The sequence below is a fragment of the Bidens hawaiensis genome, unplaced genomic scaffold (assembly GCF_021521415.1).
Source record: "Bidens hawaiensis isolate Kalapana, Puna unplaced genomic scaffold, B.hawaiensis_p1.1 tig00002323_1, whole genome shotgun sequence".
In the NCBI taxonomy this organism is placed as follows: Eukaryota; Viridiplantae; Streptophyta; class Magnoliopsida; order Asterales; family Asteraceae; genus Bidens; species Bidens hawaiensis.
The window spans coordinates 673,991-689,269 of NW_027491125.1; the positions used below are offsets into that span (position 1 = coordinate 673,991).

At 35.9% G+C, this 15,279-nt stretch overlaps 1 protein-coding gene across 1 annotated transcript; it reads right to left on the minus strand.

Annotated features, from left to right (window-relative positions):
• Positions 1–11,171: 11,171 nt before the first annotated feature.
• On the minus strand, positions 11,172–12,828 carry LOC143617762 (methyl-CpG-binding domain protein 4-like protein). The gene is made up of 4 exons (XM_077090227.1): positions 12,720–12,828; positions 11,953–12,501; positions 11,692–11,888; positions 11,172–11,616 (listed from the first exon to the last, which is right to left on the minus strand). The coding sequence occupies exons 1-4, from the start codon at positions 12,798–12,800 to the stop codon at positions 11,496–11,498; spliced, it is 948 nt and encodes a 315-aa protein (XP_076946342.1). The 5' UTR covers positions 12,801–12,828; the 3' UTR covers positions 11,172–11,495.
• Between the last annotated feature and the right edge of the window lie 2,451 nt (positions 12,829–15,279).

The following is a 15,279-nucleotide window of genomic DNA, read 5'->3' on the forward strand; positions in this document are numbered from 1 at the left end:
TGGATTTCGGAAGATCGTAGGTGATGGATTCCTGAGGATCCTTGATCCTGAATAAAGGACCCTTGAGGTTGAGAATTATAGGACCCTTGAATATATAACCCAGAGGATCCTGGTGGAATGACTAATGACCCTTGCTGAAATAGCGACGATCCTTGAGCCTGTTGAGCCACAGACCCTTGTTGGAGGATATGTGATCCTGGCTGAAGCATTGAGGATCCTTGAGCCTGCTGACCCATTGACCCCTGTTGAAGGATGGATGATCTTGGCTGAAATAGTAAGGATCCTTGAGCCTGTTAACCCATGGACCCTTGTTGGAGGATGTGTGATCCCGGTTGAAACATTGAGGATCCTTGAGCCTGTTGACCCATGGACCCCTGTTGAAGGATGGATGATCCTTGTGAAAGCTGAGCCATGGATCCTGGGGAGGTGAAATCCAGCATCCTGGGCATCAGGGGAGTGAGATCTTCTGCTGGCCTCTTAGTCTTCTTAAGATCTTCTATCTCACGAAGGATCCTTTGGTTGGTCTTGTTCTGCTACTCCATATATGCTTTAACCTGCGAAAACATGGATGAAACATCACTGTTAGTGCTAACCACCGGGGCAGGAGTAGTTTTCGAGCTTTGGAAGACTGGTAGTTGCGTCTTGCTTCCAGCCGCAGTAGTTCGTTGTGCTCTCGTGATTGGCGGAGGCAATGGTGGCAAGGTCCTTGATGAGAGAGAAACTGACGATGTCATGGTTGATGATGCAGAGATGGATTGAGAGGCCATTACAAGTGTTTAGGGTATGGAAAAATAAAGGTTGATGAGAATAATATGGATTATAGCACCAATTGCCCCACGGTGGGCGCCAAATTGTTTTGGACAAAAATCAGCTAAGGATCAAGTATCCAAATATGCCGGTTGGAGTCATGAATGTTGTATCCTCTTGATTAGATGGTTCCATCTGAATTTGTTGGAATCCAGAGGAAGCGTCCATAAAGGTGAGCATTTAATGTCTAGCCGTTGCATCCACCATGGCATCTATATGTGGTAATGGGAAAGGATCCTTGGGGCATGCCTTGTTTAAATCCGTGAAATCGACACACACCCTCCACTTTCCATTCTTTTTTGAAACAACGACCACATTAGCTAGCCACCAAGGATATTGAACCTCTCTGATCATACCGGCCTTAAGAAGTTTTTCAACTTCTTCTTGTATGATCTTGTTCCTCTCAGGAGCGAATTTTCTTCGCTTCTGATTGACGGGTTTAACAGATAAATCAAGGTCGAGTTTATGAGTGATTACCTCTTTTGAAATACCGGTCATGTCTGAGTGCTTGAAGGCAAAAGTAGATCTTCTTCGCGCTAAGAAGGATATTATATCCTCTTCGATCTTACTGGGAGTACTGGATCCTAGGAACACTTTTATTTCTGGATCTTCGGGGTCCAATGATACTTCTATGAGGTCTTTCTCCCGAGCTTCCATCACGTCCCTAGGATGTTGCTGTAGTTGCTATGCTATAGTTTGCTTGGCTGTTGGCTTCATTGATGAAGAGTAACAGTTCCTAGCTTCCACTTGGTCACCCACTATCTTCACAACCCCCCAAGGAGTAGGAGCTTGATGTATTGGTGATAAGTTGAAGCTACAGCCTTCATTCCATGGAGCCAAGGCCTACCTAAAATAACATTGCAACAGGAAAGGTTATCTATAACACAAAATTTTTGGTATGAATTTAACCCTTCGATATAAATTGGGAGGTTGATGTCCCCCAATGTCTTCTTGGTTTCACCACTGAAACCGACTAGCACCGATGTTCTAGGGATGATTTCTGAATCCGGGATGTTCATCTTCTTGAGGACATCATGTTGGATAATGTTGAGCGAGCTGCCACCATCCACTAGGATCTTGCGTACATAATGGTTAGAAATAAATAAAGTAATAATCAAACCGTCATGATGAGGATCCTGAATGTTCAGCTTGTCTTCCTCATCAAAGAAGATTCTCTTGTCAGTTGTTAATGTGGTTGACACTATTGTTGGATCCCCGTTATTCATCTTGATCTCCTTGGCGAATCTTTTTGCTGCAGAGAAAGAAGTTCCACATATGTCTGAACCTCCCGAGATGAAACTAACTGCTCGCACATCTAGCTTGTCCTGTTGAGGATATTGGATCCTTGAATTGAAAAAGATTCTCTGATCAGTCACTCGAGTAGTGGGGATGAGTGGTCTTCTCTCATTGTCCAACTCGAATTCTTCTTCGAGACTTTCTTCTATGGCACAAGAATCTCTAAACAATTCGTTGTCTCTTGAGACAAAGTTGATCACATGAGCATCCAGTGGCGGTGGTGTTGCTTTCTATGGAAGGTCTTCAAGATCCTGGATCTTGGATTTCTTCCTTCCCAAGAGTTCTTTAAAGTGACCCTTGCTCAGGAGGTATCCAATATCTTTCCTTAAGCTGATGCACTCGTCTGTCGCGTGACCAAAATCCTCGTAGAAGGCGCACCACTTAGACTTGTCCTTGAAGCCGACAACCCTCTCATTCTTTCGGGGCCACCTTGCTTTTTCTCCCAGATCCTTCATGGCGTAAATTAAGCCATGAGTATCTACAGAGAAACAATAGTCGGAGATGCAAGGATAGTCTTCATCGTCATCTCCTTCTTCAACTGCCCGTACGTTCTGATTGTTGAACTTGGCGTACGGCTTCGAATTGTTGTTCCTATTCCAAGATCCTTTATTCTTTTTGGGAGTTTCTTGTTTCGTTTGTCCCGCGAGATGATCCTGGATCTTTTTATCTTCTTCTAAGCGGATGTATCTCAATGCCTTGTTTCTGACTTCATCTAATGTCCTGCACGGAGTCATCACTAAATCATCATAAAAAGGGGAGCTCTTTTGAATTCCCATGTTGAATGCTTCAACAGCAGTAGTCATATCAAGGTTTGGGATTTCTAGAGCTTCCTTGCCGAACCTGGTAACGAAATCCCTAAGGGATTCATCACTAGGTTGGATAACACGATATAAATCACTGGTTAACCTCTCAAATTTCCGACTACAGGAAAATTGAGTGTTAAACAAATTAACTAAATGAGAGAAAGATGTAACCGAGAATGGGGGGAGACTTAGTAGCCATTTTAGTGCAGCTCCCGTTAATGTAGCTCCAAATCCTTTGCAAAGGCAAGCCTCCTTGAGTCTTTCAGGAACAGGGTTAATTTCCATCCTTTCCCTATATTGTGCAACATGTTCCTCAGGATCGGTGATCCCATCATATGTCTTCATGTTGGGAGTTTGGAACCGCTTTGGGATTTCAGCATCACATATGGGTGGAGCGAATCTGGATAGTCTGTGACTTCCCTCTGGTATCTCAGGAATTGGCCGTATTACTCCCCGGACACTGGATATCATATCCTTTAGCTTCTGTAACTCCTTGGCCATGGCCTGGTTGATACCTGAATCCTGCATGGGAACATGGTTAGTATCTAAAGATATAGGATCGTACCAATTACCTCTCTACTGGGTGGAATTAGGTATTCTAGACGAGTATCTAGGATAAGAGGAATCAGCAATCGGAGTGGGTCCTCCAGAAGCTATGGTCTGCATGGAGATTATGTCCCCATCATGGATTTCGGAAGATCGTAGGTGATGGATTCCTGAGGATCCTTGATCCTGAATAAAGGACCCTTGAGGTTGAGAATTATAGGACCCTTGAATATATAACCCAGAGGATCCTGGTGGAATGACTAATGACCCTTGCTGAAATAGCGACGATCCTTGAGCCTGTTGAGCCACAGACCCTTGTTGGAGGATATGTGATCCTGGCTGAAGCATTGAGGATCCTTGAGCCTGCTGACCCATGGACCCCTGTTGAAGGATGGATGATCTTGGCTGAAATAGTAAGGATCCTTGAGCCTGTTAACCCATGGACCCTTGTTGGAGGATGTGTGATCCTGGTTGAAACATTGAGGATCCTTGAGCCTGTTGACCCATGGACCCCTGTTGAAGGATGGATGATCCTTGTGAAAGCTGAGCCATGGATCCTGGGGAGGTGAAATCCAGCATCCTGGGCATCAGGGGAGTGAGATCTTCTGCTGGCCTCTTAGTCTTCTTAAGATCTTCTATCTCACGAAGGATCCTTTGGTTGGTCTTGTTCTGCTACTCCATATATGCTTTAACCTGCGAAAACATGGATGAAACATCACTGTTAGTGCTAACCACCGGGGCAGGAGTAGTTTTCGAGCTTTGGAAGACTGGTAGTTGCGTCTTGCTTCCAGCCGCAGTAGTTCGTTGTGCTCTCGTGATTGGCGGAGGCAATGGTGGCAAAGTCCTTGATGAGAGAGAAACTGACGATGTCATGGTTGATGATGCAGAGATGGATTGAGAGGCCATTACAAGTGTTTAGGGTATGGAAAAATAAAGGTTGATGAGAATAATATGGATTATAGCACCAATTGCCCCACGGTGGGCGCCAAATTGTTTTGGACAAAAATCAGCTAAGGATCAAGTATCCAAATCTGTTATGTGAGGTAAGGTGCTAGCTCGATAATGACAAGTGTATGAGTGTAATATTGGTGAACACAAAGGTTTGATTACAAGGGGAAAAAGCCCTTAACCAGGATAGTCTTACTTCGGTCAAAACTTATCAAGGTAATCGTTGGTAAAATAACTCCGGTCAAGGATTAATGAGATAATCTTTGGTCGAATTACTTTAGTCAATGATCAACAAGGTAATCTTTGGTCGATGAGTATAAGGTTATCGTGGTCTCCGGCACAAAAAACCCCCGGACGGTAAAAACTATCACCGTCGACTATATTAATAAACAAAAAGCGGTTACAAATGCGGTGGAGAATATGATCGAGATTACAAAGTATGCTAGTGTGTAGAGAGAATGTTTACTTCTGCTCTAGTGTGTGTGTAAGTACATGTGTTTACCTACTCGATCATATCTCATTTAAATAAGATAATAACAATAACAATATTTCCTATCTATCCGGAAGTCCTCCACTTAGCCGCTCCACGACCTTTGACCACGTGCCATTAGCCATCCAGTAGCGAGATAAGTGGGAGAATGAGTCTTATAGCCGTTGTTGATATTTGCACATTCATCTTCACATGAATTCGTCCATTAATAGCTTCATTAAGGTAGGATCCTGGATCCATGTTCCAGCTATAGGATGTTCTGTGAGGATAGTTGATGCAAGTCCGTCTTAAAGTTGCTACACCTATCTAACACATCACCATACTAAATGCAATCATTAGTAAACAAGTAATACCGAGGATCGTCGATCCTTTATATCTTGATGTATATTTCAAGGATAAACTATCCATAAGACAGTCAAAGATAAAGGATCCTCAGTATAAAAATCATGGCCTAACACATTTTAATGAAAACCGACTTATTTAATACTTGTTTTTCTTACGTTTTCGTTCGTGTATATACGTATAAAAGCATATATGTATATATATATATATATATATATATATATATATATAATAACTTAAAAAGTAATATTTTGGATATGTATAAAAATCAATTAAAGTGTATATATATATAAATATAAATCAAAAGTAATATTTTCCAAGATATATTTTATTAACCAAACCAATTATTTTATTTAATAAATCTTATATTTGGTATTATATTACTATAATATTAACTTAATATTGTTTATTTAGTCGTCATAATAAATCTTGTACTTAGCGTATCCATTTTCTCTTTGTTTCCTCATTAGGCTTTAACATTCGCGCGTCGCATTCTTATTATCTCAGTCACCTTTGTTCGTCATTAAGGTGAGTACCACATTCCCCTATTTTACTTCTTTTTCCACGTTTTGGGGACATATGCGTAAATATATTTCTCATATATACTTATACACAAAACTGAAACTTTGCCTTATGTGTAAAAAACTTATACCTTACTTGTTTATATACTTATTTGCTTTGTATGCTTCCGCATTCGGAGAGGCCCAACATAATCTCAGTCCAGTATGATCATACGCCAGTCGTTAGCCTTTGTGCTTCTCGACATCTCAGTTATACTTGCTCATTTGGTTAGTTTGTTATTCTCATATGACTTGTTGCAAATACATATTTTTGTTATATACTATATGTACATTTAAACTGGTGTGTTGCTCACTCAACCTTGTGTTGACAAACTATATTATTTTCAACGCATATGCAAGTTATCGTGTGACGTGATTATCAAGATTGTTTGAAGCAACTTAAGATGCCTGTTAGAGAAAAGATACAAGAACTTAATTTTGGATGTTTAATGTAATTGTTTATTTATAACTTTGATGTACATGAATATTTGTTTGAAATAATTAAAAAGATATTGAAACTTATATTGTGCATGATAGTAACCTCGAGAGTTGTGACAATTAGTTCGCGCCCTGACATTTCCGCCGTAGGTTGGGGTGTGACATGAAACACATCAACAACTTTAGTAAAATTTTAATTTAAAAAATTGCAACTATAGATACTAGCAACACACTTATCCAAAAAAAATTCCAAATTAAAAAATTTCATCTTACAAAAACCTCACAACAATTTTTCATCTTAAAAAATTTTATCAACATTTCTAACTCCCAATACATTACAATAACAGTCCTACACAATACATGTTATGCACTAACTTAACATCACACTGCATCATCAGACAACTAAAAAAACACAATATAAACCGTTAACATGAAACTAACTTAGCCCACACCACATTAAATATAAAACATAAGACACTTAAGAACTCAACATATAAACCATGCCTACACAGATTTGCAACATCAACCTATAATTAAGACAAACTATGATGACTTTCAATAACACATAACAAGCATCGTGCACAACTATTATCAATTACCAATATGTTGTCCATCTTCCCCATTGTCATCTTCCACATCAAGAGGATTTTCAGCAGAATTAGTAAACCTTGAAAACGATGTTTTCAACGCTATCTTCTAACTACTCCTTTTGCACTCTACAAAAAACCGTAATCGTTTGCTTCCTGAATTTTAACACATGTACCCACATCACATCAAAGTCGGGTTACCTTTTTTCAATACTAGTTTTCCCCTCATTTTGTTTTGACCTACATAATAGTTAACATACATGAACAACAAATCCAGTAAATGACGACAATTCAAGTATCTGACGGCAAACATAACCAATCGGATCCGCACCCACTAGTTGAAACAACTATGCCTACCTACATCGGAGAATAGCATGACACAAATAATATATATATATATATACTAAATCTTACCGTCGCAGCTGTAAAAACCTTAGCCGATTGATTTCAAAAATATCATCAGCGACGATTAAGCTTCCCAAACCCTAGCATTATGATTAACCAAGATAACCCCATTTATAATTTTCCACGATGACGGATCTTCAATACAAGAATGATTTCAGAAATCGTTGATATATTTAGATGATTATGATTGTTCAATTTGGTATGGTATCGTGGTTGAAGTTGGAAGGGTTTTTTTTCTGGAAAAGGAATATGTGTTTGACTCTCGTGAAGTGTGGTGGATTTTAATGTGACGCTACTTATTAAGCCTGCACAAATTTACTAAGATGCCCTTCCAGTGTTAATTTGTATAAAATCTTTGACATTTTATTTACAAATATGTCACAACATATATTAACCATTGATCATTCTTAATCTAGGGCTCTTGTTAACTTCTTTCATTTATTGCAATAAATCCATTTCTCTCTTGAACCATCTCATATATATATATATATATATATATATATATATATATATATATATATATATATATATATATATATATATATATATAGAAGAGGGTTCAAATAAAAAACAATTGTTTTGTGAGAAGTGTGAGGATGCTTTAAAATAAAGCAAACCACCTAAATAAGAAACTATATCATAAAAATAGGAAACTATACGGTTTTATAAACTACCAATCTCAACCGTCAGATCCTAGATCCAAGGGTCTAGATCTCTTCTTATGCTTCTCACAAAATTATTGTTTTTTACATTAACCCTACCCTATATATATATATATATATATATATATATATATATATATATATATATATGAAGTTATATTTTTAATGTTTAAATAACTTAACTCAAATAATTGTTTATTCAAATAAACGCTCGTGTTATAGTATTTTGAATATGAACCAATACAATTTTATTTTTTTTATATATAGGGTAAGGATCCTAAGAGAACCCTTTGCAAATTGAGAACTTTAAGAACTATTTTGGACCAATAAAAACATCTTTAAAAAATATTTAAAAAAAATCATAAAACAAAAAATAATAAAAATTTTAAAAAAGTAAAAAAAAACAAAATTCTTATATTTCATTCCGGTTTCATTAAAAAAAATAAAAAATAATAATTAAAAAAACGTCGTATTATAAACATATGTATAATTTATATAATCTTTAGCTACGTAATATACACATACGTACAGTATCATTTATCTTAAATTATACACGTGTACAAAAAAAACATGTAAATGTACATATATGTATATATTATACATATGCGTATATAATTTAGCTAAACCGAGTTTTTTTTTTATGAAACCGGGATGATAAAATAAGAATTTTGGTTTTTTTACTTTTTTGATTTTTGTGTTTTTTTATTTTATGATTTTTTTTATTTTCGGGTTTTTTTGTGGTCTAAAATGGTTCTCATAATTCTCAATTTCAAAAAAGTTCTCTCATGATCCTGATCCTATATATATATATATATATATATAGAAAAGATCCAATACACTAACGCTTATCGTACAAATACGTACGCGAATTCCGTTCTTCACGAATTGATCCATGAAATCACATCCAAACATCTCGGAATCGTCAATACATATCCAATCAATCATTACTTCACCCAAAAAAACAGTTTTGGATGGTTAATCGATCATTTTTTTCACTTTTTTTCACAAAGACGTTTTTTGAGCGTTTAATGAGCGTTAGGTTTTTGAGTGTTTTAGGTTTTTGCCTTTGAGCGTCTCGCGTACCTACCGTACGTTAAGCATTTGCGTACAGTAACTGCACCATATATATATATATATATATATTCTGGAACAAATCATATTTTCACACCCACTTCACAAAATTTCTTATAAAATAAATTTCTTATAAAATTTTGTAGACTACTCTTTTGTATGTATATATGCAACTCTAAATCTTTAAATAATAAAATTATTTTGTTGTGAGGGTAAGAATTAGAGTACTTGTTGGAAGACAATTTGTTAAACACATTGTAAGAAGATATATACGTGCGATCCATACCATTTTATTATATCTATATAATAATAATAATAATAATAATAATAATAATTGATTATTATACACACATTTTTTTAAAGGTGTATATATATATACAGGACACATTTTTTTATTATTATTATTATTATTATTATTATTATTATTATTATTATTAACAACCACTACTAATCGCATATAGTGTCTACTATCATTATTTAATGCTCCCTTGGACACCTCGTGTTTTAATTGAAAGTTTTACATATCACTCGTTTAATAATATTTTAAATATATATCTCAAACGTTTAATATAAGCGAAATAAACATATGTGGTATATATATACTTACTTATTTATGTCGGATATTATATTTTGGTTCTTCAACTTTTAAAAGTTGATTTTTGATATGGAATTTTAGTGGGTGTTACAAAAATGGCCAAGATGAACTCAGATCTTGAGCTCTCTGAAGTAAATTGCAATCAATAACAAATGGCTAAAAAAATTTTATACATTTCATGGTTGTTTTTCATCTTTTATCATGTAATTTAGTTACCTTTTAATTGTAATATGTAATGTCTCTTTTGGTTTTCCTATATATCCAAAAGTAGTCATAGTCGTTAGTTGCAATAAATTCAAAAAAATATACTAAAGTTGTATAATTAAACAAACCACGGGTATGAAAATAACACTTAGCTCAAAATAGAAAATAAATATAAATAAAGAGATTACCAAATTTACCCCCGACTTAACAGACAAAATAAACGGGGTTAACAAAAATACTAAAATAGCAAGATTTAGAAAAGTAAGGTAGTCATTTGCAATGAATTCAAAAACGATACAAAAGTTGTGAAATTAACCAAACCATGAATACTAAAACGGTACTAAACTCTTATCATGAATATTTAAAGACTTCTTGAGTTAAAATGTTGCACTTATATAATGCACGTTAAATTATATTATACTAGCTTGTAGCACATCATATACAAATAAACTTGTCAAACTAACCAAAACCTGAGCCTCATGCCTATTATGATACTGTTGAAGTGAAGTTTGTTTGGAGCTTCGGAGGGCTGAGACAGGACACCAAAAGCCTCCGAGAAAGCAAAACCGCTTACCTCATGACCGAAATTTTTCTGGTGACGTGACTCTGACATTAGAATTAGTCGTTTTCTATGTTGTTTTTGGTTAGTTCCAGATTCGAGCATTGTCATACCAAAGTGTGTTGAAAAACGAATCATGAAACTGGTTCACTTCTTCACAAAGAACAACATATGAAGAATCAAAATTTAAATGAACTGTGAAATCTATCTAAGAATTTGTTGAGAATAGTTGGTTAATTTTGTGTTTGCTGTAGTATAAAGGTATACTTGAAGAGGGAACTGTAAATATTAACTTGAAGGACTTGCTTGCTGATGTCTCTTATATAAGACCATGTTTTAACTTAACACTGAAAAAGGTCATTTCACATCACTGCCACGTAGGCATGGCAATGGGGGCACACGCTAACTTTTCACTCATAAAACGCATAATGGTTTAACTGGAACAACATTTGTTATTAAATCTTTTGTTTGTTTTTTTTATAATGTTTCTATAAAAAATGAGTGGATAGTTTAATTGGTTGAAAAAAACCTTGACCCACCTATTTTGCCCTTCTACGTTCTGCGCGTTAATGGATTGGTAATGGCTTAGCCCACTAGAGTTCTCCCGTTAATGGGTTAGCGCCCCTGAGGGCTATTCACGTATCTGATTCTTCGACAAGCGACTAGGCGTATTGCACCTGGGTTATCACACAAGACCACACAGTGCTTGATCTTAACCCCAAGTTCAGATGCAAAACTTGAAGCCAAATTGCTTCCTCATTACTTGAGTTATTCTTCATTTGTTTGTTCTCATTTGTAATACAATGTATTTATTTTCCTTTCATTTGTGTGTGTTCTCTTATGAAAGATATTCTCATTACTTGAGTTATTCTTCATTTGTTTGTTCTCATTACTTGAGTTATTCTTCACTTATCTCATTTGTAATACAATGTATTTATTTTCCTTTCATTTGTGTGTGTTCTCTTATGAAAGATATTCTCTAATATGCATGAACCATATTTGCAAAACAAAATAATTATGAATGTATACCACATATTAGCATATCAAAACATCATTACTTAGCCCAAAATTTTACACCAAACCTGGCTACTAATTGGTCACTGGCAGATCAAACACTCGCCACCATGCCCAAAACATCATAACAAGACCAAACCGCACTTATCATCATAACTTATCTGTTTGTCACAATAATAAATGAGCATTCAGATGAAGAAAATCCCAGTACTTGTTTAGCATATGATCTGTGGGTATCACGCGCCTCCACTGCCCTGTAACAAATATTGCATATGCATCTGCAGCGTACCTAAACAAGACATACATATAAGACCAATGCGGTATCATAAGTTAAACAGCTTGAGGATTCAATTCAAACACTTACTTCCCAACGCCATGGAGTTGAGTGATGTGTGTCCAGTCATCCCATAAATATCCTAAAGAAAATCTATGGATCCGCTCAGCCTTCACTTTCTGCAGTCCAAGCGATGTTATAAGCCTCTCGATGGTCTCTTGCGGGACCTCTGAAGCGGTCTTTGCATCCGGGCATAAGTCAAAGAAATCTGATATCACCCCTCTCACCTGCATACCACACATTATTCAGATATTCCAAATCTTGAAATAAGAATGACACAAACAGACAGACCTGAACACCCTGTGTCATGTTTAGTAGAATACATATGCAAACGACCCTCCAAGGATCATGAACATGATCCTCCTGGATGAGATTATGATGAGATCGCGGAGGCTTCCACGTGTTATCTGGAGTCTTCCTTTTGTAGGCCTCGTCTCGCTTTTGTTTAGCAGTAAGGTGATCTTTCTTCTTCTTTTTCTTCTTGACGATTATATACTCTTCTGTGTCGGTTCCCGGTTTCTTTGGAAAGTAAGGTGACACTACTCTGATTTTGACCTTGACAGTTTCGACTTCGTTTTCAGTGGAAAAATAAGGTGACACCGTGATAGTGGGAACAGAGTTTTCTGATACTTGGTGATCTGTGACGGTGGTTTTGCAATGGGAAGCAGCAGCAGCAGCAGCAGGGTTAGGTTTGTACACAAACTGAGAAAAGGGATTATTAGCATCATAATCATTGGGATTGGTCGTCTTCTTCTTATCATGAATGGGAGGAGTCTGTAAACCCTTAGCCCTTTTAGTGTTGTTTGGTGTCTTCTTCCTCTTCTTGTTACTTTCACAGCCCTAAAAAAGGACCAGCAACTCAATATAATATAATATGTTACGGTAAATATATATAATAAATAACAAGGGTTTGCGGAATTGGATTTGTTATATCCCAAAATCAGAATTGGAATTCCAATTCATTTGCCCAACACCACAACGCATTGTTGAAATCCAATTCCATCCTTAAACTTAAAATCAATAGAAAAAATTTGCAATAATAATAGCCAATAGGATACCTGTGAAGGTTGTTTTGTGTTGTTCGTTGTAGGAGGAGCAGCAGGAAGAGCGAGTATAAATCTTAATTTCTCCTTCTTCATCGATTCCAATTCCAATTCCAATCTCAGATATTCAAAAACCCAAATTCTTTCTTCCGCGTCTTTTCCCTCCCCATTCCCCCCCCCCCCCCCCTTTTTTTAACCCTAGCCTCGTGACATGACATAAATAAAAAAATTTCTTATTTATTCGGAGGTCTTGAAATATTCCACACTTGGTTAACGACCCGTGTAATACACGGGCCAAATATTTAATACTTTTAATTCATTTTTCCAAACCATTAAGTATGAATAATTTCCAAAAAGTCATTTCATAAAAGGCAACTGCGTGTAGCTTAGCAACACCAAAACGACACATTTCATTGATAAAGTCATCGTGTTGATGAAGTTTTGAAATTTTTTTCAGGGTCGTATTTTACACTACACTAAGAAACCTCAAACTCGACAATCTCAAACCCTAAAGCCTTTTTTTCATCATTGGTTGTTGAAATTACACCCATACCCTCTTCCAATGTGCCAAATATTTGCACACCGGTGACTTCATACTTGTGTATGAAGACTTTAAACTTTAAATGATTAATAATGCAAGGCTTGTCAACGTTGGTAGGCGAGTATCCAACCGGAAACCCGTCCGCTGAACCTTATGCCCATTTTGATACGCGAATCTCAAAATAGGCAAATTGTCTAAGATCATATTAACTTGTTACAAGTCATGAGTTCTTTGTTTCATAAGCTTAACCTCGTGTTCGCTTAACGACATTGGCGGATCCAGCATACAAACGGGTGGTTCCCCGGAACCACCCGAGTTTCGAAATAATAGTGTACGGATATATAGAAGATGCGTAGGAACCACCTTATAAATTAAGAGGGAACCACCTAACGACTGTGTTGTACAGAGGAAAACAGACTCGTTAACGTTCATACGGAACCGATATGAGAGTTATCAATCTGGTCACCCATAAATAAATCTCCAAGATTCTCTACAGTTTTCTTTATTCCACCCGAAGGTGTGCAATACGGTAGATTGTAATAGCCATACAGAAGCTCGGTTTCAATGGACGTTAAAGAGTTAACTTTGGCGAATATTTCATCGTCTGTTGAGCATGTGCATATAGCTTCCAGGTAATTAAAACCCGTTACTACTATTAAGTATTAACTAACTATTATATGTGTTAATATATAGTGAAACATACTCAATTACTCGTAATGTTATTTTCTTGTCAATTTATTTAGAACATATGAACTGTCTTTTGTATTCTCATGTGTCTAAAACTTAAATTTACCGAATAAAGTTTCTGAAAAACATTTTATCAGCATTTCAAATGCATGAGAAAGATGTGTTGTCACACCCCGACCAAAGGCGGAACATGCCGAGGTGCAACGTGATTGGACAAATACACAAGACACTATTTAAAGTGACAATATTTATTCAACTCATTTTATTTCAACAAATCAGTAATCAACACATCTCATTCACACGAACAAATGGAATACAAGTAACAATTATATTATTCGTTTTACTAATACCCTAATAGTTTTGGTAACGTTTTCATCAAGTCCTCGAGTCAACAAAAGTCAAACCTGTAACATTTCATAAAATAAAGTTTGTCAACACAAAGGTTGGTGAGCAATTCATAAGATTGAGCATATAAGTATATAGTAATAAAAAAGCCACAAAACTTGTATACAAAACAATAAATAAAAGCTATAAATTTGGATAAAATAGTTATCGCTAACAAGTTAGCGACACCCAACTATAAGGGGTTGCCAAATAGTTTAGGATTTTATAAACAGTTGCTAAACACATTAGCACCACCTAGCTACAAGGGGTTGCCAAGTAGTCTAGGATTTAATAGTTATCGTTAATTGCATTTCGTTAACGACACCTTGCCATGAGGGGTTGCCAAATGGTCTAGGATTTATAGTTTCACCATCCAAAAGCGATAAACACATAGGCAAATAAGCATGTAAGCATAGAACACCAAATCAAGCAATTATTTAGGTAAAGTATACAATCACGTTTGTGGGTTTAAGATTCAAGTAGATAAAGCATTTAGTTTGATAGGTATGAAATGTCACCCCAAAAAGAAAGATGGAAAAAGGTGTATGAAAGTACTCACCTCGATTGACGAATCGGGAAATAATAAATGATCGACATATAAAAGCTTGTGAACGAAACGAACGAAACCGACTTGAAAGCTAATTGAAAACGAATAAATAAAATATTAATGAACTTGAACTTTAGTTGAAACTACATTTGAAACATTGGACAAGAAGGTTCGGTTGTTAATCGGATTACCGGTTAATTTGTTAATGATTAGGGACTCATACTAAAATGATAATTAAAATAAAACAATATTATTTTATTGGGCTTTTAAATAGTTAAACCAATATTAAAATAAACAAGACGGGTTTAAATCAAGAGTTCGGTTTTATGAAAATGAATTTATAATGAAGCTTATTTTAATATTATTTATGATGATGATAAATATTGGTAATGATAATTTTAAAAAAAAGAAATGTT